We start from the raw sequence: 25951 nt of genomic DNA, 5'->3' as shown, positions 1-25951 counted from the left end.
TGACTCTGTTTTCTGATGCTTCCCATTTGAAAGGAAGTTTATTTTCTTATGTTTTGGAAAAAGGAAGTATGTATCCCTTTTATTAGAAATGTTCAAAGTTTAAATCCTTTTTTTATAATTATTGTGCTTTCTTTAAATGGCAAAGACTTTGTATGTCAGAAATACTATGCTGGCATACTATTACTTGGAAAGTTTACTTTAAAATGAGGCATTTTTAATGTAGTGCTTGCATGGAATAACATGTTACGATATAACTAGAAAGATGTAAACCAGTTGAATTGAATTCACCTGAGACTGAATTTTACACACACACATGTATATGTATAGTGTGAGTATACATATATATGTATTTTGCAAATTTAATCAACTGTATTTCTGGAATAAATGTAAAGCATACATGCTTTCAAAATGTAATTTCTTATCATAACCACTTAACAATTTTAGCAGAAACATAATGGTGACCTTCCCTTAAAACATTTCAACCTTTCTTATCTATTTATGGTCTCAGTCAATGAGGGATGTGATGATACTTTGAAAACATAAATATTTTAGGTTCTGTAGAGCAGTATTATTTTGTCTTAGATAAATATTTTAGTTAGCATTAAAAAAAGTATTTTGGCTGACCTATCTCATTGGTCATGTATTTTTTATCTGTCTGAAAACTTGTTGAAGCTACTTGGGTTACTTTAGAAATAACGTGAATCCAGTTGAAAAGTAGTTCGATAAGCAAATATATGACAGAAATTGTGAATTTAGATCCAAAATATTTCTTGGATATTTTAAGAAAACAAGTATAGTACTTAAAGACTAATATCATTGTCTATAAGATGAAGTACAGTTGACCATCTTAGGAACAAAGGCCCTGGTGTTAGACTATCATATAAAACAAGGACTGTGGTGTGAATGGTGCTGAGTTTCCTACTAACATTTTTAGATCCCTGATAAGCAATGTAGAATTAAATAATTTTACTGAATTATACATTTTCCACGGTCATATTTGTGACTCTAAAAAATAAATTTGAAAAAATCAAGGGAAAGTTTAGACGGTTTTTTTACTGTGAACAAACAATTTTAAATTAGTGGAATATTACACTGTTTTACATAGTAAACGTTTGCAAGTTTGACCCCCAGCAAAGTACCAGGAAATTAATGTGGCATTTATTAATACCTTTAAATATAAATAATAAAATTAGAAGAATGAAAATCTTTCAGTAAATGATGTACATTACTTGGAAAAATATTTACATGTAGTGTTCCTTTATTAAAGTGTTTAGAAAGATCACATTTTAAAAGATTATCTGGTTTCTATATGAATATTATCTTAACATTTGAATACAAGGAAACTTCATGTCTCCATTTGTTCATGCACTTATTTATCAGTCAAATAATAGGGCTTGGTATGTGCACATTTAAATAGGTGGCCAGAGGCTGGCCCCATGGTGGGATGGTTAAAGTTCCACACGCTCCCCTTTGGGGGCCCGGGTTCACGGGTTTGGACCCAATTGCAGACCTACTCCACTCATCAGCCGTGCTGTGGAGACGTCCCGCATACAGAATAGAGTAAGATTGACACAGATGTTAGCTCAGGGCAAATAAATAAATAAATAAGTAAAAGTAAGTAAGTACTTGGCCAGCTTGCCTCTTGGGGATAGAATGGCTGCCAGTAACCAGAAAGCCTGCGTGCTTCTTCATTTGTGTCTTCATGGAGTAACAGGGGGAGCTGATCTCTCAAAACCGTCTAGCTTAACTCCTCACCTTCTGGCTTATAGTTTACCCCTGAACCAAGCCCTGTGGCCAGGGGAATGCTGTGCTCTGATTGGTCTAGGTCAGCTATGGCCAGTCCCCGGGAGTGGTGGGGTCAGCCCCATCCAGACATCATCACTACCACGATTGGTGAGGAAAGAATATTGTGTACGACAGCAAGGGTATGCTGCTTAGTGATGTTGGTAGCAAACTTGTCACCCTGGTGTATGATAAGGATGGAAAATAATGATAAAAATAATTTTTTAAATAAAGTAAGAAACTACCATGGGGAATTCAGACATCCTGATATAAACCTTGATTTTATTTTCAATTGCTTTCGTGGAAAATAATCATGCTCTCATGCAAATTGCCTCATTGTTTAATTTTTTCCATCTCTTCCTTTTTTATTTAAGAAAAATTATTTTTATGTTGAAACCCATTGTAAATATTCGTGGAACTTTAAAAAAATGTTCTTTAATAAAAATTGATTATAGCTCAAAGACAACTTTATTTCCTTAAAATAAAAAATCCTAGGCTAAGGTAAATTAAACCTTAACCCCTAGGGGGAAAGTCTTCTAAGTCAGCTTTGCTTAGCAACTACTTATCCTAGCACTTATAATTTAAGATTGGCCTAATTAAAAGAAATGATTAAAGAAGTAATTATAAGACTAAAACAGTAAGTGTAAGAAGCCCTTTTGAAAATAATACTAATTTTATATTATATTGTATTATATCATATCCTGTCATATCAATTACCTGGCATATTGGAAAGGCTAACAAAGGTATCATAATTTCTAACCCCTAAATCAGTGGCATGTTCTGAAACAATAAAAATTAAAGAGTCTATTTTACTATGTGTATTTTAATCTGCAAAGATCATGAATATTTATGCTAAGATTCATTCATTCAACATATATTTATTGAGAGATACTCAGTGTGTGAGGTAACGTGGTTGGTGCTGGGGTGTTCACAGACGAATGAGCAAGGCATAAATACACGTCCATATGTACACACCTACAAGCACAAAACAACATAGGAAGTGATCGTAAAGGGAGGTGTCTACAAAGTGCTATGGGAACCGAGGGGAAGGGTCAGATTCCATCTTGCATTGAGAAGGTGAGGTTTCTGAAAACAAAAGGAAACAAAAACAAAATGAAAAAGCCCTTTCATTGGCAAACTCAGTATAGTTGTAAAATAACTGTGGACATTTATGCAGGTTTTCATTAGCTGAACTAAAAATTATTCTGTTGGAATGCAATTAAAAATGTATAATGAAAGTTAGTGAGGAAACCTTTGGTACACACCTTTTGGTTAATTTCATACCATTTCCAGGAATAATTGTCACATATAAAGTGAGTTTATATTTGATGTAGGAAAAGGAAAAGTGAAAAAGAAAGAACTATTAAATAATAGAAGACGATCATGGTGATGTTCTGTTTTGTTTTGTTTTCCAAGATCCCTCTAAAAAAGCATCACAAAACTCTGGAATACGTTGTCCAAGGGGCCTCCCAATGCTTCTCTTGGTACCTAGGATAGAACTAATCTCCTGAGATGCTGACTAGTCTCATCCCATGTAAACCCTAAAAGTTCTCATCACAAGGGAAAAACGTTTTTTTTTTTTGAAACTGTATGGTGGATGTTAAACTCATGATAATCATTTTGCGATATATGTAATGCAATATGTATATGTATGTCAAGCCATTATGCTGTAAACTTGAAACTTATACAGTGCAATATGTTAATTATATCTCAATAAAACTGGGGGGAGAAGAAAAAGAAAGTGAATGCCAGCAGGCTCTTGGAAGCCTATGAGTCTATGCTTAATGTGCATATCTACAAATTCTTTTTTGTCTTTCCAGATTGAACTCTATTGATGTGAAGTATCAGATGTGGAAACTAGGAGTCGTTTTCACTGACAACGTAAGCCGGCTTCATTAGCACAAAGTCAAATGAACTCTGATTAGATGAGTTTGTTGGGCTTCTGCAGATGGAAGGATGGATATTTATGAAAGTTATTCAAATATCAATTCATTTAATACGGACCATATCTCAGAAAGACCCACGGAACTATATGATTAATCAGCTCATCTCGCATTCCATTTCTTTCAATAGCTGAAAGACTAAAATGAAAATATATTTACACAAGAAAAAGTAACTGAGATGTGAATTCATGTGTATTATCACTCAGATTTTAGTTAAGCAATGGCATACTTCAAAGTTTTATAGATGTTAAAAAGAAGTTCTAAATATATTTAAAAAAAATTTTTAGGGGCCGGCCTGGTGGCGTAGTGGTTAAGTTTGTGTGCTCCGCTTCAGCAGTCCGGGGTTCGCAGGTTCGGATCCCAGGCGCAGACCAATGTACCGCTTGTTGAGCCATGCTGTGGCAGTGTCCCATATTAAGCAGAGGAAGATGGGTGTGGATGTTAGGCCAGGGCCAATCTTCCTCAGCAAAAGGAGGAGGATTGGCATTGGATGTTAGCTCAGGGCTAATCTTCCTCACACATGCACAAAAAAATTTAAACATTAACTGTGATCAATTTAAGTTTCCCATAAATTAAGTAAATTAAATTGTTGTGCTCTTTTTTCTTGATTGATTCTTCTTTTATCAAAGAGCCTAAGAGCCTATGAACTAAACATAGGGCCCAAGTATATATTCAAATACAATGAAAAAAATCACCTATTTTTTTTTGTGTATGTGTGAGGTAGATCAGCCCTGAGCTAACATCCATGCCAATCCTCCTCTTTTTTGCTGAGGAAGACTGGCCCTGAGCTAACATCTATTGCCAATCTTCCTCCTTTTTTTCCCTAAAGCCCCAGTAGATAGTTGTGTGTTATAGTTCCACATCCTGCTAGTTGCCGTATGTGGAACGCCGCCTCAGCATGGGCGGGCAAGCAGTGAGTCGGTCGGTGTGTGCCCGGATCTGAACCCAGGCCGCCAGTAGCCGAGCGTGCGCACTTAACCGCTAAGCCCCAGGGCCGGCCCCCAAAAAAATCACCTATTGCTAAAAGCTACAGTTGTCAGGGCAAATAATCACATTTTGCTACCCTAGCTCACTCAATAGCTTGACATTTGTGATTCTTAGAATTTTCAGTTTAAATACTTGTTACTATCGATTATTTTGATGCTCCCATTTGCTGGCTGTGGGAAGTTGCTGGGAGAATCATGAAACTCACTGAATAGGTCAACTACACATTTTTGCTGTAGGATCTCAGCCCATCTTCTCATTGCTGCTTCATAATCCTCTCACCATCCTCACACCCTGCTGCACATAGGAACATATGAACATACCTGAAGGCTTAGCCCTATACCTCTGCTGTTCTTTCTCCCTTGGACATCTCATTTAGTCTCAAAATCTCACTCTGGTTTTAGTACTGACTTTTATAGTGAATGTTAGTTCTATTCTCCTAGAGACCTATGACACCCGCAAAATTCTCCTGCCTCTATCATACCCACCCCTGCCTCACCCAGCCATGGGCCCAGAACTCTGGGTCTCTTACAGAACCTTCCTAAGAGCTCAAAATCGAGTCTTATACGTATTTTGTAGAATCATCAACCGTTAATAAGGTGTCTTGTAGCCACTTTCTCATCTAATAATAGAAGCAACTCCCCTGAATAAAAAGGAGGCCACCTCGACTCCAGCGTTGGTGTTTTCCATTCAAGTAGCCAGGCCATCTTGGCTTCTGCCTGCTAAGGTCAATTCTCTGTGCCACAGGACTTGCGTAGCCCACTTTTGACAGGTGCATCTTGTCTATAATATTCACTTTGCTGTGTAGTTTTCTTGTCCTCCAGAGAATTTGGGCATGGACAGATCCTGGAGGAAGTCTGAAGAACCTTCTTCAGACGTCTTTCGGATATATTATTAGGCGTTCATCTACCTGCAGTTTCCTGGCTTCTGTTTGGCCAATCACCTCTCAACATGTATTCAGTCTTCAGTAGCACAGTTTCTCTCTGAAACACAGCTAGAATTACCAGATGAAATACAGGATTCTCAATTAAATTTAAATTTCAGATAGCTAAATATATATATATAATTTTTAGCATAAGTATTTCCCAAATATTGTATGGGACATACTTAACCTAAAAATTATTTATTCTTTATCTGATACTCAAATTTAACTGTATTTTTATTTGCTAAATCTAGCTACCTAAGCACAGCACCAGGGTACCGTCCACACGTGTATCCCTGACTCAGCTTATCACTTATGTACATCTCGTCTTCTGCCCACAAACTTGTCCTTTTTCCTCAGCCTTTGCATTTCTTATTGGCCTATTATAGATCTCCATCTGAATGTCCCATGGCAAATTTCTCATCTTCTCTCTCCTCCGCTCCTCCCCATCTAATTCAGTCCCCTGTCCACAACTTCCTCTCTCGGTTAGTATTTTTGTTCTTCTTGCTACCCAAGCTCAAATTACTAGGTCAGACTCCTTCTTTTCCTTCTTCCAATATATACATTTAGTTATTTGCCTGATCCTGACCCTATTTCTGTCCTTTGTAATTCTCCCTTCTGCCCTTACTGATTTTGCTGCTAGCTGTGGTTCTCATAACCCCGCCGGTGGGCTTGGCCAGTAGACCTCGAATTTAACGGCTCTGCTACTTAACAACATTTTTTAGAAAGTAGCTTAACTTGAGTGAGCTCACTTTCCTCATTTCTAAATTAGAGCTAAATTGCCTGTTTATCAGGGGTCTTGCAGGAATAAAATGAGAGACTATGTGCAGATATATGGGACACTGACCAGCACTTAGTAGGTGCTCAAGAAATTTCCATAAAATGCCAGTTTTCACATACCATTATTCTGTTCACGATGTTCCAGTGGCTCGTATGTGCCTATGGGATTTGCCCATATCCCTTAACTTGGCCTCGAGGCCTTCCAACCCCACTGTACTTTTGCAGCCTCATTATCTGAAACAGAAACTCACCACCAAACCAAACCATCATTCCCGAGCACACTCTGCATAGTCTTATCTCAGTGTCTGTTTTCTTCTACTTGATCTCTAACTTCAGTCCCACATTGTCCATGAAATCTCTTGTGCCATCTCAGCCCTGTCTACCTTGTTTTTGTTCTCTGTTAAAGATTGGATATATTAGAGTCAAAATGAAGGTTTCCACCCCTTCCCCAAGTAGGTAGCTCGTGTCTCCACTGGCAAAACATGTCTCATGCAGAAGAGACTCTAATCCAAACAGTAAGAGTGATCACAGTATCTTTTATTCTACTTTATTTATTGCCCCCTCTAAAAATATACATATATATTTTCTAGCCTATGTAAACTTAATCCCTTCTACTGATTATAATCAAGAAGATTTCTACAAAGAGTACCAATTTTATTATTAGGTTTGTTACAACCTTCAGTGACATCAGATAGTATTAGAGTTTTCTCCTAAACTTATCTTGGCTCATGTAAAGTGAGATGCTTAATAAAACATCTCATATAATCTCTTGTAACTAGTAGGTTGCAACAAACGCTAAGTTAGTAAGTGAATAAATGAAAGAGGGAAAGAAAGGAAGGAGGAAGAGTTGGTTGGTTCTTTGGTTGACTGTAGAGCAGGGGGTCCCAACTGGGGCAAATTTTGTCTCCTATGTGACATTTGGCAATGTCTGCAGACATCTTTGGTTGTCACAACTCGGGGGGAGTGTTACTGGCATCTAGTGAGTAGAGACCGGGGATGCTGCTGACCATCCTACAATGTACAGGACAGCCCCACGACAAAGAAGTATCTGGTCCAAACTGTCAATAGTGCTGAGGTTGGAAACCCTTGCTGTCAAGTAGTAAGTCAATACATTTTTCTCTATGGGAGGATAAGTAAGAACAGCCACTCTGATATGGAGAAAGGAGAGAATGACATCGAATTTTTCAGAACAAACTAAATAAAAATAAAATATACAAACCAACTGATATAACTAATTAGAATCACATAAATTTATAGTCTAAGAAGATAGAGTAAATGGAGTGCTTGTAATAGAATGAAATCAGAGTAGCTTTTGACAAAAGTCATGCATTCTATCTTCTGATATGCTTTTCCCCCCTGTTTTGTCTTAATAGTCCTTCCTCTACCTCGCCTGGTATATGACTATGTCCATTCTTGGACACTATAACAACTTTTTTTTTGCTGCTCATCTTCTTGACATTGCTATGGGATTCAAGACGTTAAGAACCATCTTGTCATCAGTAACTCACAATGGCAAACAGGTAAAAGTTTATCTTTTTTCCCCCCTGCAAAAGCCAAAAAAGCATCAAACTATACCAACAAAAATAAAACCAAACTTCAAATGACAATGTACAGTTTTAAAAATTTTTGTGAATGGAGGATCTGCACTTTTTCTCTTATAAACCATGAGGAGGAGTAGTTTGAGAGTCCCCTAGACCCACATTCATGTCTTGGCTTGACCAATTAGCTGTGATCTTGGATAAACTATTTAACGTTTTAAAATCTCAACTCCCTTCTTTTGTAAAATGAATACAATAAAAGCACCGACCTTATAGGGTTTTTGTGAAAATTAAATAAAAACATAAATGTGGAGGTCTTAGCTCAGGCCCTGGCACATATTAAGCACTCAGGAAAATAGTTATTGTTTTGTTCCTAATGTGATATTTGCTCCAATTGATACTTTGGGAAACCAAAATGTGTTGCAGCATCCTGATGCACTAGTTGTACAGGTAATGAAACATGAGATGCTGCATTCTTAAGTTAATGTGATATCTTAAGACTGGATATTCATGTGCTCTTCTCTCTACTTGTAAATTGGACAAAAAGAATAATAATGTTTCATAATTGACAAGGTCCTACTTACTTGCAGGAAAACTGGTTTAGTTCCAGATAATCAACTTACGTTCTAATGGAACCCAATTGTAATGTTAAAATTTTCATTATCAATAGACTTCTTATAGAAGCGTGCATTTATTGATTCATTCTCTATCAAGTGTCCATTGGGAGGGAATACATTCTATGTTAGTTATTTAGATTAACAGAGTCCTTCCTTTCCAGAATCTTAAAATCCAGCATATTTTTGAATCAGTGCCCTTTCAAAAAACTCAAACTCTGTCCACAGTTCCATTCACATTATCATGATCTTTAGTTTTCTAAATTTCAGCACGTTGTTCTTATATATGTCACCTTAGTTTCTGAATATGAATATGACATGCATGGCACATTATAGGTCCAGTGACAAAAAGCATACTCTGCTTACTCATCAGTCACTTAGTAAATTGATTTTGAGCTCCCAATATATTTAAAGGACTGGAGATGCTGAATCTATTGTATATTTCCACGGCGAAGGTCTAGCACTTTCAATCAATTTCTGACCTCTTGTAATTATTCCTTTTCTTTTTGAGGTATCAATTTTTCGTTTGCAGAAATACATAGAGCTTAATAGTTTTTATAGGTAAAACGTGCAGAAATTTACAGTGGCTTTGTACTTAATTGATAGAAGTGAATTAAACCCTCTATTAAGATAACATGTTTTCTCCAGATAATTATAAAGTGGCTTTTAAAAGACTTAATATATACCACCACAGTCAAGAACATAGGGATGTGATGTAATCAGAGGAAGTAGATGTAAAAAATAATGCGTTTTAGTGTGTTTAGAATTTCTGGGATATAACTAGAAATATATTTTCACCAACTTGGTGAAAGTCACATTTTTAACTTATACATATTCTACAAAATACACGTATAACGTATAGTTTGGAATTAAAGAAAGATTACGGAGAGCTGGAACTGTGACTTTTAATTATATGTTGAGAAAGTTAGTCTTCAAAATAGCATTGGTTATTAGCTATTAAGGTGTCTTTCACTTTGATCATTGCTTTATGTTAACAAAGCTAGACTTCTCAGTTCTATTTTTTTTGAATATTTATATTACACATTATTAACAGTTGTACATTTCCAGATGTTAGAAGCAATACAAATTCCTGTTTTAGGATGTACTTGAAGGAAAAAATGATTTACAATCCTTCTTACTATCATAACCAAAATGACATAGTTTTTATTAGGAATGTAAATTATCAAAAGGGAATAGACCTTATAAAAAGAGAGAAAGTACTCAATGTAGTATCTACTACAAAATATTTAGATAGTAGAAAAATGAACAATTTAAGCTGCTTATTAATATTATTAATATCATTTTGGGTGTGAAAGTAAATCAGTTTATTCATATTCCAGCTATAATATGCATTCATTAGCCAACTACGTACTCAAGTTTTGCATAAATTACTCTGACAACTTGATAAATAAAGAGAAGATGAAAATAAATTTCCCCCACTGGGGGCTGAGAAAGTATGGTATGAGGTATGGATCCCATCAGCTTCTAGTCAGTAAATCCAGCTAAGTACTTGTAGACTGCCCCCGCCACACACACAGGTGTCAATATGCCAGTCATATATGTCTTGTATTTCTAATAAGTGTTCAATGTCACATTGCCTTCCAGCTTGTGTTAACTGTCGGCTTATTAGCTGTCGTCGTGTACCTATATACTGTTGTAGCGTTCAACTTCTTCCGAAAATTCTACAATAAAAGTGAAGATGGTGATACGCCAGATATGAAATGTGATGACATGCTAACGGTAACTTCATACACTTTGATCTCATACGAGTGGAAAACATTCTCCTGCTTCTTCAATCTAAGTAATTGTGTAGTCATTCTTTAACAGTGAAGAACAGAAAATAGTGTACACAGTAAAAAGTTGTGTAGTTCTTTAAAGAATCAACAATTTTCGTTTTTCATGAAACATAGAGGACCGTTTCTGCCGATTTTGCACAACTACTGCACCAACCTGATAATTAGTAGAATTCCTGAGTAAAGTACTTAGAACTGGAAGGATTAATGTAAACACTTTATTCTATTGTTCATATATTCCAGGGCAGCAGGTAAAATTATTTCCTTGGAGAACATTTGAGCCTTAGTTATTTGTTTGCTTTAATGACTTTAACTGAAGTTACTAAAGTACAAAAATATCTCTCTTAATAGAACTGTTAGTTTTTGCTTTCGCGTTGAATGTCCTGGCTTAAATTACCTTTTAAGTCTTGGCTTTAAAATCAACAGATGTTAAAGCTTACATATTGCTTTAACCCTGTTCTATAACCTGCCTCTGTGATATTGGCAAATCAGAAATTACCATCCATGAGATCTTAGATTGGGAAGGGGAAAATTAGACAAAATACATACTACCAGCTGGAAAGAGATGCATCCTTCAGTGAGCTCCAAATTGAAATAGCTACATAATTGGGGTTGGTGGTGTAAGTAAAAGAGACTGACATGATACTGAAATTACTCTAGAAAAAGTAAATGTTCCAAAAGAGTAATGAGAGAGAACTACTAATATTATAAAGACTAAATAATTAAGACAATTTTTGTACTAGAGAATGACAAATCAGTGGAACAGAATAGAGTCTAGAAATAGATTCAGATACATATGAAAATTAAAAATATGATAAAAGTGTCTTTTGAAATCATAAAATGAAAAATAATTCAATAAATAGTATTGGTACCATGGACACGCTATTTGGGGGAAATTGATAAAAATGGATACCAAACTAGTTATTTAAATGAAAAAAATTCTGAATGGAACAAATATTTCAATGCAAAAAAAAAAAAAAGAAACAATAAAAGAAACAAAATTTGACTTTTGAAATAGCAATAACAATTTTTAAATGGGGAAATGTCTTTCTGAGTATGACATAAAACCTACGATTTATGAAAGCATAAAAAATTACTTTAAAAAGGAACAACTATAAACAAAGTCTTAAAGACAAATGACAAACTGGGAAAAATATATTCAACAATATAACAAAAGGCCAATTTCCTTAATTTACAAAGTCCTTATTACATCAGTAAGAAGAAATAAATAAGCCAATATAAAAATGAGCAAATTATATGACTAGACAATTCACAGTAAAATAAGTTCAGTCAGCTTGTAAATATGGGAAGATGCTGAGCCTCTATCATAATTAAAGAAATGCAAAACAAAACAATCGGTTGCCACTTTTACCTATCAGGTTTGCAAAATATTGAAGTTTGTTAGTACCCAGAGGTGTTAAAGTGATGAAAAAACTGGCACTTCCGTGAACAGTTGTTGGTAATTTAAATTAACACAGCAATTTTAGATAAATTTTGCAATATCTATCAAATTTTTAAATGTACTGTCCTTTGACTTGTCAGTTCCACTACTAGTAATTGACCTAAATGTTTATTCACAAATATGCCTCTGTATGGTCAAATATATTAGCTGCTCTCACAAATTGGACATAATCTAAATTCTCATCAATAGAGTCTTGATTAAATCAATTATGGTAAATCTGCAGAATGGAAAAGTATGTGGCTATTTAAAAATTAGACTGTACATGCTGATATGAAAAGACATACAAATTACATTTAAGTGGGGAATAAAAAAGCAAGATTCTGAACAGCATTATGGTAGGATGCTAATTGTGTAAGATCACACACACACACACGTTAGAATGTAAGTATTAGATATGCTAGGATATGCATACAATTTTTCTGGAAGGACACATAAGAAACTGTTAACAAGGGTTCCTACAGGGAGCAGGACCACAGATCAGGGAGAGAGAAAACTCATGCAGTAAGAACCTGACTGGTCACTAGTAGTCACAGCCACCAGAGTCACTAACATCGGACACTTTGCCACCCCTCCCTGCTTCCCCACATCCCCCAACCTCCCCATTCCAGGCCCAGGGAGGAAGATACTTTAGAGACCCTTCGTCTCCCCTTCTGTGCGCTGCCTTTAGTATCCATCTTGTCTCTCTACCCCATGACCCTGAAGACTTGGGGTGGCGCTGGCTAGAGGCAGGGAGGGGAGCAGAGGGCTGGAGGAGTCAACAAGGTACAAAGGAGGGTCAGTAAGTACTAACAGCAGGCAGTTGTACCTACACTGACTCCAGGGAGATCCATTTGTATTCCAGGAGAAACACTCCAGTAGTTCTGAATCTCAGAATCCACCAGCCTCAAGTCAGAAGGTTGTACTGAGGCGATTCACTCCCAGAGGATATGATGCTCAATGAATTGTTCAAGATTGGTGCAGAGTAGGGATGAGTTCAGATAGTGATATTCAGTGGCGTATGTTAGGTCATGGGAACAATATGCGACTTAACATCCCCCTCTCCTACCACAGTAAGACCCCTGCAAGATCCTGGTGTCTCCTTCTAACATCATGAGTCCTATTTGACCCTGGTCAAGCTGTCCTCATAGTATCCTTAGATGACTACATTTGGACTCTCACTGTCAGTATGAGTTTCCATTGCTTTGTTAATTTTGCCAATGTCCTTATTATGAGAAGAATCCATACATTATTTGAACAAGAGCTGAGTTGGGAAGACAACTGCCTTCACCTGGCTGATGTTACCCAATTATATGGGACGTGTATAGAGAGGGAGAGAAGTTGGCCTCGCTTTAGGAGGAGGAAATAAAGCCTCTGGATGTTTTCCACTGTGGGCTCAGGTCAGAGCTAGAGCCTGGATTATGTTCAATTTGGGGGATTTCTGTCCTTATGAGTGAGACTACCTCTGACCAGGTCTGTTGTAGATATTTATATCTCTACTCATAATAGTAAATGTACTGTCTTGCCTTTGGCTGAGGTCAGGTTGGAGGCATCTTAAGTATGCATCTTAGATGTTTCTTTCTTGCAAGAGAAAACTCAGTTCTGACACAAACTACATCTCGCTCCAAGCCCTTTCACAGCTACATACAGCTGCCAATCAGTTGAACCAGACAGGAGTCTGTGTAGTTTCGCACATGCCCATATCCAGCTGATTGTCCTTAAACATTATCGTATCAGGGGCTGGCCCTGTGGCATTGTGGTTAAGTTCGGCACACTCCGCTTCGACAGCCCGGCTTTGCGGGCTGGGATCCCAGGCGCAGACCTACACCACTCATCAAGCCATGCTGTGGCAGCAACCCACATATAAAATAGAGGAAGATGGGCACGGATGTTAGCTCAGGGCCAGTCTTCCTCAAGCAACAAGAGGAAGATTGGCAATAGATGTTAGCTCAGGGCCAATCTTCCTCGCCAAAAAAAAAAAAAAAACGACAAAAAACCAAACTATTGTGTCAAAGGCCACATTACCTAGATTAACGTTACGAATGCTTGTGCAGTAAGGTTTTGAAAAAGCCAAGAACGGTTAAAATGTAACTGATCACTTAAAGTTGTGCTCATTAAAGTAGAGGCTTAGGAAAACTAAGCAGCCAGCAAGTCAGAGAGGTAGGAAGTAGAGAGTGGTAGGATTTAATTTCTTTAATTTAGTTCTCAAGGTAATCCTTTCTTTGTGCCAGTCTCTTTCGCATTTCTTTTCACAGGGTGAAATCCAGTTTTCTCATTTGAGACAGGTTTTCCTCAATCCTGTCATATTTTATCGGCATCGTCCTGAGTGTCCGTTACGTTTGTTGTTTCTCGGGTCTGAAGGAGCATTTTAGGTTTTCACAGGGACGAAATTCACCCTCCAGTGTTTCATAACGTACAGCAGGTGGCACTGTAGCTGCAGCTTTGCAGACTCAGTGATGATTCACACTTGGATTTCTTTCTTTCTTTACTTATTTACTTATTTATTATTTAGGATCATGGTGTTTTGAGCCTGAGAATCTAATTAAATCAGCAGTATCCTGATAGAATTTGAACCTCTTCTCCAAGAATGTAGGGGGAGAAAGTGAAAAGTGATCTAAAGTTCTAAAGCCCAGGGCAAAAAGACGATTGTAGCTAGATAGCCAGGGAGACAGGCCTGGCGTATATAAGGACGTTCATCTGAAAAGGAGTGTTCTCAGCCTCAGATGCACAGAGGAATCACCAGGCCAGCTCTTTGTAAATCCACAAGTCTTAGGCCAACCCCAAATCGATCCCCTGAATCAGAAACTGCAGGGAAGGTATCCAGACCTGTGTATTTTGGAAAAAACTTCCCAGGTGGTCGAGATAACAAGTACACACCTAGGGAAGTAACCTGCTTAGGTAATTGTTGTAAATCACGATTTTACCCCACCTTCCCAATGAATAATTTGTTTTTTTCTAGTTTGTTCTCTCTCTCTCTTTCCCTGTCTGTGTCTGGCTCTCTCCCTTTTTTGCCTAGATAAAGATCTTATAAAGATCTTCACCAATCCACTAGAAACTGGCCCTCCTCAGTGTTTCTTAACGGCAACATAAACAACAACGATTAACCCCAGAATGTGTCAGTTTAGGAGATGGATGGGTGGAAAGCCATAGAATAGTAAGTCTTGAGAATTAACAACTACCTATTCCCAATTTTTGTGGTACCAGGCACCTTCCTTCCTCATTACTTGGATTGTCTGAACAAAGTGTATCATTTTGTCTCCCAGAATTACTTCTCCAGCTCTTATTATCAGGATTAAGCTGATCCTATGAAAAGGAATGTGGATGAAAGGATTTCCATTTTCAGGAGCAGAGTGATAATTTGATAGCTAAACGCCTGACAGCCCCATGTGGGTGGGTGTTCCCCACACCACCTCCTATTCCACCACACTGGCCGCCTACCTGCTGTTTCTGGGGATAACCAGGTAGCGAAGATAAGGTTGGGAAAAATCAGTATCAAAATACCACTGGAGAACTATGCACTTTATTCTTCTTAAATTTAGTATCTTATTAAGCCTAAATAGTCAAATCCACAAGACTCTTCCTATCTTTTTGGCGTGGCCATAAGTCTGTTATTGAAATATGGTGGAATCTCTTCCTCAGTATTCTTAGGGCTGTCATAGATGAAGGTGAGCCTGGAAAGGCTAGATGGCTGGCAAGAGATCTGAAAAGAAGGAAACATCTACTTTGATAATTTAGCCTCATCCTGTGGACTTGTCTTCAACTTTACATGTCTAGAAACTAAAAGTGAATCATTCTCTTGAGGACAGACTCACATTAACCAGGGTCCTAAGAGTCGAATATATGAGTCAGAATACCAACATCCTACTCATTAAGAGTTCATGCAACCAGTCAACACATTCTCTTCCCTATAGAAAAACTCTACATGGAAAGCCAAATTGTAATCCAAAAGTCTTGGTCAACAGGAAATAGCAAGAGGAATTAGCTGGATGATCTTAGTCACATACCTGTCAAACAAGTAGGGCTTGGAGAGCTGGAACATTCCAAGACCTGCACTGGGAATGCAGTGGTACATGGTTGACCCACTGTGGGAATTGGTGTGGGGAGCCAAAGGGCCAGAATTTGACATGCAGAAGTGCCAGACCACAGGTAGATTGTCCAAATTGACTCCCCAGCCCAAAGAGGGGGATTGCAAACAAAGCTAAGTGTGGTGAAGCCAGCAAAGGATGGCCTATGGTAGTGTGTTAAGTAAGAAGTAGGCAGCTGCAATAATCCTCTGTCTATTTCCTGTGGCCACAATTAAGCGCATATGGAGACAGATTTGGAGAAAAACATATAATCCCAATTTTTTCTTGATAAAAATAAGAAATGGATATGATAAAAATAATATGCAACAGTATGCAAGAGTATTCAGTGAAAATAAAATTTCCTCTTTTTGCAGATCCACTGTTAACAGTTTCAAGCACTGCTTTAGATGAACAGTTCTAAGAAATGAATGCAGAGTCCTGAGGGATTTGCTAAAGTGACTGTCTTCAAATTTTCACTTCCAGAGATTGATTCAGTATGTGGTACCAGGAATCCAGAATTTTTAAGCCTCCAGGAGATCCAGATGCATAGTTAGGTTTAGGCACCATCGGTCTCTTCGGGCTGTCTCTAGAGAAGGACTTTCCTGGCCCCTCTGCAAGAGAGACCTCTTACCTGGGCTTTAGACAGTTCTCCATCGGCAGAACTGCCTTATGATACTCTTTGTTCATTGGGTACCTGACCGACAAAACTCTTTTCAGAGTGACACAGTCTTTACTTAATTCTGTTCATTAAATTTCAGGCATCTGACCCAGGAAAATTTCACATTTTGCATCTATCTATACATTAGCTGTTGAACTGTGAGCATTTTGGTGTCGCCTCGCTGTCTTCTCTGCCTGCACTTTGTGCTTTTTAAAGTGATCTGAGAATTTGAGGTCTGTGGGTTGAGGCAGTGAAGTCTCCATGAGAGCAGCTGGTCAGTCATAGCTTCACTGCTCATTCATCCCAAAAGGGATTTTTAATTACCTATCATGTGCTGGACATTATTTTAGGCACTGATGATAGAATAGTAACTGAAGTAATTCTTCTTATAATGGAGCCAATTCTAATGGAGTGAGATAGATCATAAGACATCAAAAATAAATAAGTAAGATGGAGATACAAGTATGGAATTCAGGACAGAGACCCAAGGTGTAAGTAATTGGCACAGAGATGATACTTAAGGATGAAACTGAGAAAGTTCCTCAAGGGAGTGTCCTAAAAAAGAAAAATCAAAGAACCCAATGCTGGAGCATTAGTTTATGAAGAGATAGGGAGATGAGGAAGAACTGGCCAAGGAGGCTGAGGAGGAATGGCCAGAAATGTAGAAGAAAACCAGAGGAGTGTGGTGTCTCAACAAGTGAAGATGCTGTTTCCAAATCTTTGCCCCCATCATTATGGCAGATGGCAAGTGTGTTGTTTTGCACTGATGGGTGACATCAGTTGGGTAAATAAGAGTGTCTGGAACAGTCTAAGGAGGCCACATGGAAGAAGGATTATTAACTTAGGGTGTAAAGGATGCATAGGAATGGAATGAGAATGGGGAAGGATATTGCAAGATAAGGAGAATGTGCAAGCAGAGATCTAGAATCAAGAATAGTGTATTTGGAGGAGGCATGGGAAGAGTGGCGGGCGGTGCCTGGGAGCAGTGCAAGATCAACTTAGAGAGGTGAAGGGGAACTAAATTTGAGGCCCTGAAATGGAGAGTGTGGACTTCTCCTGAATGAAGATAAAACACTGGATGCTTTAAGCCAGTGGCTCTCAACCAGTCATGATTTTGCTCCCCAGGGATGCTTGGCAATGTCTGCAGACATTTTTCATTGTCTGTGGGGTGGGGTGCTATTGACATCTAGTGCATAGAGGCCGGGGATCCTTCTAAAATATCTTACAATGCACAGGGCAGACCTCACAACAAAGAATTATCTGGTCCCAAGTGTCAATGATGCCAAAGCTGAGAAACCCTCCCCCCGAAGCTCTCTGCTGAACCCCTTCTTTTTCTGCAATGGGCACTTGCAGCTGTACTTATTGTTGGTGCTTTAATATTTCAAGGTTTAAACAATGAGCTGCTATTTCTTTCCTGCCTCTTCCCACTGTCTTTCTTCTTTATTCTAGATATTAAAGTAGAAAAAACTGTCAGCATCATATTCCATGTATGATAGATGAGGGCATGTTGAGTGTTATTAGGTCTGTTTTCTTCCTAGCTTAGTTTCTAAGATTCCATCTTGTTATACATTGGGCTTTTACTTCCCCTTTCCTACGTCTGCTATGCTTAAAAAAAAAAATGGAACAATGCAATTAAATATAGTTTTGTGGACCTTAATGTTTTCTTAATAGGATTACCTTACGCCAGATGCTAGTGAGGTATTTTTCATTTTCTGCAGTGTGACAGAAGGTGCTAAGCAGAGTGTGCAGTAAAGAGTTTTGTTGAAAAGACAGCAGAGTGTAAGAGCCAAGTGTTTGCATCAAATTACAAATATTGAAACAAAAAGTGTAGAATGCAGAGATTCTCATCATTTTCAGAGTGGAGATTAAGAACTAGAGGGAGAAACTTAGGTTTGTCGAGTATAAAAATGAGCAGTGTTCTTCCAGGAAGTGATACCATTTCTCTCTCTTCCAGTGCTATATGTTCCACATGTATGTTGGGGTACGTGCTGGAGGGGGTATCGGTGATGAAATCGAAGACCCAGCAGGTGACGAATATGAGATCTATCGAATCATCTTTGACATCACCTTCTTCTTCTTCGTAATTGTCATTCTCTTGGCCATAATACAAGGTAAGCACCATTCTCACTGAAGCTCAAGTACATACTGTTGAAGCTAACCTTAAAGTTGGTAAGAATGTCAAGTGTTTTTTGGAAAGGCCAAATAGAACTTTTCCTTTCAGTATTTCTTCATATGAAATCTGTAGAGGGGAAAACAAAGGAGCATGGGACCCTGGCATAGGGGATGATGGCTACCGGTTCTTTGGCCTCCTTTCAAATAATGTAACGGAAAGAGCACTTTCCTGGGTTTGATTCCCAGCCCTGCTACTTACTGGCTTTAAAATTTGGGATGGGTGAGCCGTATAACCTCTTTGGGTCTATCAAATGGAAGTTATATAAATCTCTAAGCCATAGGCTTGTTGAAAAGTTTTTTAAAAAAATGATGTACATTCAATGAGTCCTGTGAGAATGGTGGTATTATTCAGATTTGAAGAAACTGAACCATAATAAGTCTAAGTACTTTGGCCAAAAAGCTAAAAAGTGTCACAGCTGGAATCCAAACCCACGGAGTCTAGACCCGGAGCCCCTCGCTTGCAACCACAGTGCCATATTGACCCACGAGTTCTTCCTTTTACTCCAGGGTAACTTGGAGTGTGGTGTTTTCCTTCCTTAGAAAAAAATTACTCATGTTATCTTTTTCTGCTTACACATTTATCCTAGCTTGAATTAAGTGGCTATAAATGTGATAGTATCCTCTATGTTCTACAGGCATAAAATGGTACTTTTTTTTTTTCAGTAAAGTACATGAGCAGGTTTAAAGGATTCATAATCCATCCTTTATGTCTTTACTGAGTGTAACAGTGATGTGTTTTATTAGAGGGCACAGTCAGAGAACATTTGGAAGAAAATGTGCCTCCAGCAAGACCCAGGAGAAAAAAGGAGCTGAAACAAGACAGCGTGATGCAGTTAGTGTCTGATTGTAGCAATTAATAACATTATGGAAAGATTATTTATGAGGAACTTATGGAAAAAAATGATTTGAGGCAAATTTCTCACAGTTAGCATGGTACTGTTTGATTTCCGAATTAGTTTTTGAAAATCTTTTGAGTGGAGTTTTCTGTACTTACTGTGAATCTCAAAAGTTCTGTCTCCGTGTGAAGCAGGTAGGAACATGCTGTCTCTAAGTTAACTGTGCCAAGCCCACTGAAGGTTTTTCCTCCTCTGTCACTTCTTTTTTAAACCCTTTTTCCAGGAGTGTATGCCCAATAACTGCGTGAATTTCTGCCCCTAAAGAGATGATGCCACTGCCCTCATAGGAGTCGTGTGTGTGCTCACACCTTTTACCATGTTCTGAGCGTTTCTCAACATGGCTGTACATTTTCCCTTTCTTGGAAGGATTAGCCAGGGGACTATGAGTTTAATTATTATTCTCTGGTTGGTAAAGATTAAATTGTGTCTTTATCTAACACTAGGTTTAATTATTGACGCTTTTGGAGAACTAAGAGACCAACAGGAGCAAGTCAAAGAAGACATGGAGGTAAGTCTCTCTGTTTCCGACTCAGCTCTTTCGTTGTGGTGGGCACTGACTTTCCTCACCATCTTTATCAGAGAATCATGAATGTGGGAGAAAGGAGTAAAAGACTTCACCAACGTGTGGCTTCCTTGGCCTGTTCTCGATTTAGGCAATAGATATAATTGAGCAGTGTGCTAGGCTGGAACCGTGGTGGGCTCTGAGTAAACGAGATTACAGAGCAGTGTGGTGAGCCCTTTATAGGGGGAGACCGTCTGTGCTGGGGTCTCCGGGGCTGGTGTCTAATTTCTTCTGGGTTGATTAGGGAAGTTCCTAAAAGAACGGATGCCCAAGCTGAGGCCTGAAGATTGCAGAGGTACGAGTTTGAGAGAGAGAGAGAAGGACAGTTTAGGCAACCTTCTGAACCACCCCCACTCCCCGGCCCATGCACATCTCCGGGGTACCATTCTGTGAGAATGTCATCACCCAAGGTTATAGATACCAAGATTCTGATTTTAGGGAATTTGATATGCAAAATTTTCTTTGGAAGCATAAGTGGTTCAAGATGAAGCATTACATTCTGGTGATGGGCTGGAGAGGAAGGCCTGCTAATTAAGAGCCTAATAACTCATTTGTGAAATTTACAGTGTAACTTACAGGCTGTGGGAAATAAAAGGGTTTTAAGCAGAGCAATGAGGTGATCAGATTTACATTTTAAAAAGATAACTACGGTTTAAAATATGGGGAATGAACTAGAAACTGGCAAGACCAGGGGCAGGCTGTCAGCATTTTCTAGGTCGGAGATTAAGAGGCTTTTGCTAAAGAAGTGCCACTAAGGATGCAGGAATCAAATGGACTCAAGTAGTGCTTTGGAGTTGGCGTGAAAAGGAGTTGGTGATTGGCCAAATGCAGAGGATGAAGAGTTTGGAGCAAGCAAGGATGACACCCAGGTTTCCGGCATGAACCACTGGAAGGATGGTGGCTCGATTGCACACAGTAACGGAAAGAGATGACACGGAAAGAGGAAGAGCAGGTTCCTGGATAAATGTGAACCTGTTTAGTTAAGAGACATTGAGTGGTATAAAGACCTCGTGGCTGAATGTGGCCTCTCTGCTCTCAGCAGCTGTTGATCAATAAGGCAGGGAGAATTTTACTAATTATCTTAATCATCTTGATTCAAGGCCCTAGAATCAAGGGCATTATAAACATGCCTCCTACGGTAGTAAACAGCTATAAATTTGCAGGAAAGATGAGCATCTGGAGCCACATGAGGACAATAATTATTGAATTCATTTGAGCTGACACATATGAAATTCTAATAATAAAATGGAAGGCCTGCCTCTCCTTGGGTTTTCTGTGCCAGGCCTGCAGATGGCAGACCTAAGCAGGTGCTGCTCTGTAGGCTGCGTGAAGAGAGCGATGGTTGGGACGAGGAGGAAGCAGAGAGAGCAGGCACCCCATGCCTAGAGTAGAAAGTTATCCCATTGGTTAATCGTGTACCTAGCACAGTGCCTGGCTCATGGCAGACCCTCTCTGAACCGTTGACTGAATGCCTCACAGCTTGGCTCTCCCCAAATGGAAATAACCTGTGCCTTCCCCCTTTGGTCATCAGACTTTGTCCAGGTAGATGCCAAGTTTGCAGTTTCAGTTGAGGACACAGTCAATCCTGCCTTGATAACTTTAGTCAATGTCATGAACAAGGGCAATCACTAAGCCTGGGCATTCTCGCTTAGGCTGGAGAAAATAAGGAAAAAACGTTGCTTTTCAGCCATCATTATCCTGTTCTCTTCTTTCTGCATCTGTTGCTTCTTGCTACTGGTACCTATGTCATTTAAACCTACAGCACGATAGAGTTGTGGCCACAGTTAAATTGATATTCATGTGCCTGGCACAGCCTTCTACGATGATCTTTTACATATATTGAATAAATGAAATAGAAATAGCTGCCCCTAAGTGATGAGTTGTGTTTTCCTTTCTGAACTCTGACATTGTAATGTTTCCCTTTGTCTTCTAGACCAAATGCTTCATCTGTGGGATAGGCAATGATTACTTCGACACAGTGCCACATGGCTTTGAAACCCACACTTTACAGGAACACAACTTGGCCAATTACCTGTGAGTGTGCGCGTCTCATGCTTTTCAGCCTCTCAAGACCCGCCATGCCCCACCTCTGCAAGCCTGAGAAACAGGAGAGGGTTCTGCTGCTTTTGCTTTCTATCTGAGCTCAGACTTCATATACCTCTTTGAGAGAAAGACCCACAGCCAGTGGTTCTCTTTTCCTCAGAAGTAGATTGACTTAAGAAGTGAAGTTGCAGCCCTTCATGTGAATGATTTTTCTAGAATGTGAAGTGAAAAGATGGAAAAGGAAAAGCAGAATACATGCTGAGCCTCTCTCAGAGCCTAGGCAGCGTTTACGACTTGGAATAAGAATACTCCAGCTGCTTCCTAGAGATATGTGAATCTCCATTTTTCTTTTCTGGGGGCCTACAGATCTCTTTAGGCACTATTGGAAACACAGTTAAAAGTTGCATTTTTTTCCCCAATACATAGAAATCTGGCTGTTATTGGGACTAGCCAAAACTGCAGTTTGGTAAAATATTATTCTTAGTTTCTAACCCAGTTTTAATATCAAACAGAAGAGATTCAGAGTAGCATGGTAGCCAAAAAAAATGTGGGCTTTGGAATTCACAGCTGTGTGACATTAGACAAGTTATTTCACCTTTTTAGTCCTTGGTTTTCCAAATGGAGATTGCAATTCCTGCCCCATGAGTGAAGAAATGTGGATACAGTTGCAGGTGGGGTCTGGCACTGAGGCTGGCATATAGAAGTTCCCAAGAAGCATAACTTGATCTGTGTACACACTTTAGCTCCTTAGAAAAAATATTTTAAAAGAAAGTTAAGCTTTTGGTCCCCGTAGCATTTTTTGCCTTGTAGTTTTAACCCATTTCTTTGCTCTGCCAGCAGTGTAAACAGTTAGCCCATAGCAGGACCAGAAGTATCTGTTTATGCTGATATTTCTATGTAATCCATTTCTGATTATTTTCTCTGTCTGTAGGTTTTTTCTGATGTATCTCATAAACAAAGATGAAACAGAACACACAGGACAGGTAAGTAAACAGCAACTGTATACCGTCTTCTGAAAGAAAGGATGGAAAGAGGAACCCTACATGTTGGAACAAAATGTGTGCATTAAACATTAAGAGGTGGAATTACTTTCAAAAAATAAGTCATTGTATCTTAATATAAAATTCCTGTTATCCTGGAGTGTGCAAAGATTGCCTTTGTAGAAAAAGTAAAATTTTAATTTCACATAAAAAAATAAGATTTTATTAGCTGAAAATGCTTAGTTTGGGTTTTGATTATTATAATGTTCTCAATTGCTTAATCAGATAGCAGATGATTTCAAATGAACTTTAACCCACAGTATAAAGATCAGTTAAAAATAATTGCATTCTAAATGTCTGAGGTTCTCCTTAAGCTATTTGAAATTCTCCCTCCACAAATATTCACCTCCAATTGTTAATAGTTTGAATTTGAAGGGTACAATTAATAATAATAATATTTTTAAAAGAACTCTCAAAAACCTATATCACAAATAGGCTTTTTGTCATTATTATATTATGGTTGGGATAAAGATTGATTATTTTTTTATTATCAGAAGTAAATAAGGTCTAGTATAGTTAGGAACTATCTAAATGAATTTGGGCTTCTCCAATTGCATGATTCTGTGTAATTACACAATTATACATATGTGATAGATATATAGCATCAAATTTGAGTTTCTTATATTTTGTGGAAACACACAGATCTGGGGGATAGACATGATGTCAATACATTTCCTTTACGTTTACAGGAATCTTATGTCTGGAAGATGTATCAAGAAAGATGCTGGGAATTTTTCCCAGCAGGAGATTGCTTCCGGAAACAGTATGAAGACCAGCTGAATTAAGCTCCGACCCAGATCACCTCCAAAAACCAAAACATACACACTTTCTCTCTCTCTGTGTCTCTCTGACTCTCTCTCTCTCTCGCTGCTCTCTTGGAAACATCTTGCTGATTTTGTGAATGGCCAGCATTATATGCTTTCTGAGAGCAGTGAAGCTGTTTCTGAAGACCTGACTGTGTTTTCCCCCCTACCTTGTGTATTTTCTTTGAGAATAAAGACTGAAGAATAATCTAAATTCATACCCAGACAAAATAGGAACTCTGGAAAGAAAACCATTCCGGACACTCTCAATCATAACACAGACAGACAGATTTCCTTCTGAGACTCCTGGAAGTCCCCCTGAGCTACGGGACATTCACAGACAAGCCTGGCAGTCACACTCATCCAGCCTCTTTAGTTCACCATCCTGAAAGGAACCCTCTAATGGTCGCAGAGCACTGTAGCACTTAACAGACTGCCGTGGACACCAGTTACGAAAGGAAATAGTGCCTTACTCTACGTGGGTTGAGCTATGCAGAAGATATGTGCATGAAAAATCATCTTCATTTTCTTTGTGTCGACCTTTGTTTTTCTTTGATTGATTTTGTGAGGTTTTTTTCTTTTATTCTTTTCTTTGATGGGGGAGGGTAAGAAAAGCAGTTTGTGTGCACCATTTTAAAAAGACGGGTGGCCTGTCTCAGGACGAGAGGAGGCTCTTCTCATTCAGTTAATTCACATTGACCCTCCCCCTGCGCTCTTGCTGTTATTTTGGTAATGCTCTGATGCAACATTGCGACTTTATGAAATCTTTGTATGAAAACAAAAAGACTGCAAAAAATACACTTTCAAGAGAAATAATTCATCGCATGTTTATTATGCAAGTGTAAACAAACAAAGAAAACCTTCAGAAGCAAGTTGATAAACATGAGAGAACTTTCACGGTAATTATACTCATAGTGATAAAGTGTCGTGGGCTTAATTGTATCTTTGGAGCCAGTGTCATCCACCAACGATACATTGTCAACTTGACAGTAGTTTTGGGTTTTCTCTTTCTTTCGGCCACCTGTGATCGGTTGTGATTAAGGACTTCTTGTCAGGCCATTTTTTAATCTCAGCGCTGAAGCAATATCCATTCAGGGATTTCATGAGTTGCATCAAAAAACAGGGATGATGATATCGGTCGCTCCATCTTGAGTCCTTTTAAATGTAACGCTAATCTTTACAAATAAAAAGACAGATTCAGAATGGAAGCAAGGTCATTTTGCAAACATTGGAGCTCTTTTATTACAAGTCTGCTTGTTAATTTTAGAATTGTAAAACTGCTCTGATTAAACTATTTAACTAACTTTCTCACCCTCTTCTTTCTCCATTCCACTTATAACTGACATGTTATAAAACCTTGAGCTTTTAACTTGAGGGGGTCGAGGGCAATCCAAACACCGCCCTCTGGCCTTTCCCACTGTCAGACTTCCTTGTCGCTAAGCAAGTTTGCCGCGTTTATGATTACAGAACTTCAGAGTTATCGGGCATTTTGAATCACCTCCCCCCACCCCTGTCATTTTGCAGTCTTGGGGTCATCAAGATTTCTTGAAAACCACCAAAGACAGAAAAATCACTATCTCCCAAATCGTTTAATTTTTATACAGCTCTCATTTTAGAAAGCTCTTCCTTGCTCAGGGCAAATTCATTTCCCCATAATAATAGGGATCCATTTTATGTCTTAATGTGAAAGAGAATTGGTACACTAGTAAGTGGTGTATTTAACACTCGAATGCTAATTGATCATTTGCTGTGTGCCAAGGACTGTGCTGGGTATCATCTGTCATTTTTCAGCTTATCAGCACACCAGAGCTATAGTACCTGGATTTTCCATTTGTCTTTTGGTTTCATTTTCTTTTGGGAGAAGGAACCAATCTGGCTGCTCCGTGGGAGTTTCCAAGCCTACTCAGGGAGGTGATCTT

General features: G+C 38.6%; 1 protein-coding gene across 1 annotated transcript in view; it reads left to right on the top strand.

The window, feature by feature from the left end:
- The window catches only part of RYR2 (ryanodine receptor 2), a 683573-nt gene extending 658203 nt beyond the window's left edge, over window positions 1-25370 (top strand). Inside the window, exons 96-103 of the mRNA XM_058542954.1 lie at window positions 3603-3663; window positions 7785-7931; window positions 10169-10303; window positions 18471-18627; window positions 20028-20092; window positions 22080-22180; window positions 23121-23172; window positions 23919-25370. Of these exons, the coding sequence (XP_058398937.1) occupies window positions 3603-3663; window positions 7785-7931; window positions 10169-10303; window positions 18471-18627; window positions 20028-20092; window positions 22080-22180; window positions 23121-23172; window positions 23919-24014 (814 nt within the window). The 3' untranslated portion in view covers window positions 24015-25370. The remainder of the gene's footprint in view (window positions 1-3602; window positions 3664-7784; window positions 7932-10168; window positions 10304-18470; window positions 18628-20027; window positions 20093-22079; window positions 22181-23120; window positions 23173-23918) is intronic.
- Window positions 25371-25951: the final 581 nt, after the last annotated feature.

The sequence above is a fragment of the Diceros bicornis genome, chromosome 6, assembly GCF_020826845.1.
Source record: "Diceros bicornis minor isolate mBicDic1 chromosome 6, mDicBic1.mat.cur, whole genome shotgun sequence".
Lineage (NCBI taxonomy): Eukaryota > Metazoa > Chordata > Mammalia > Perissodactyla > Rhinocerotidae > Diceros > Diceros bicornis.
This window is presented reverse-complemented; position numbering and strand designations above follow the sequence as displayed.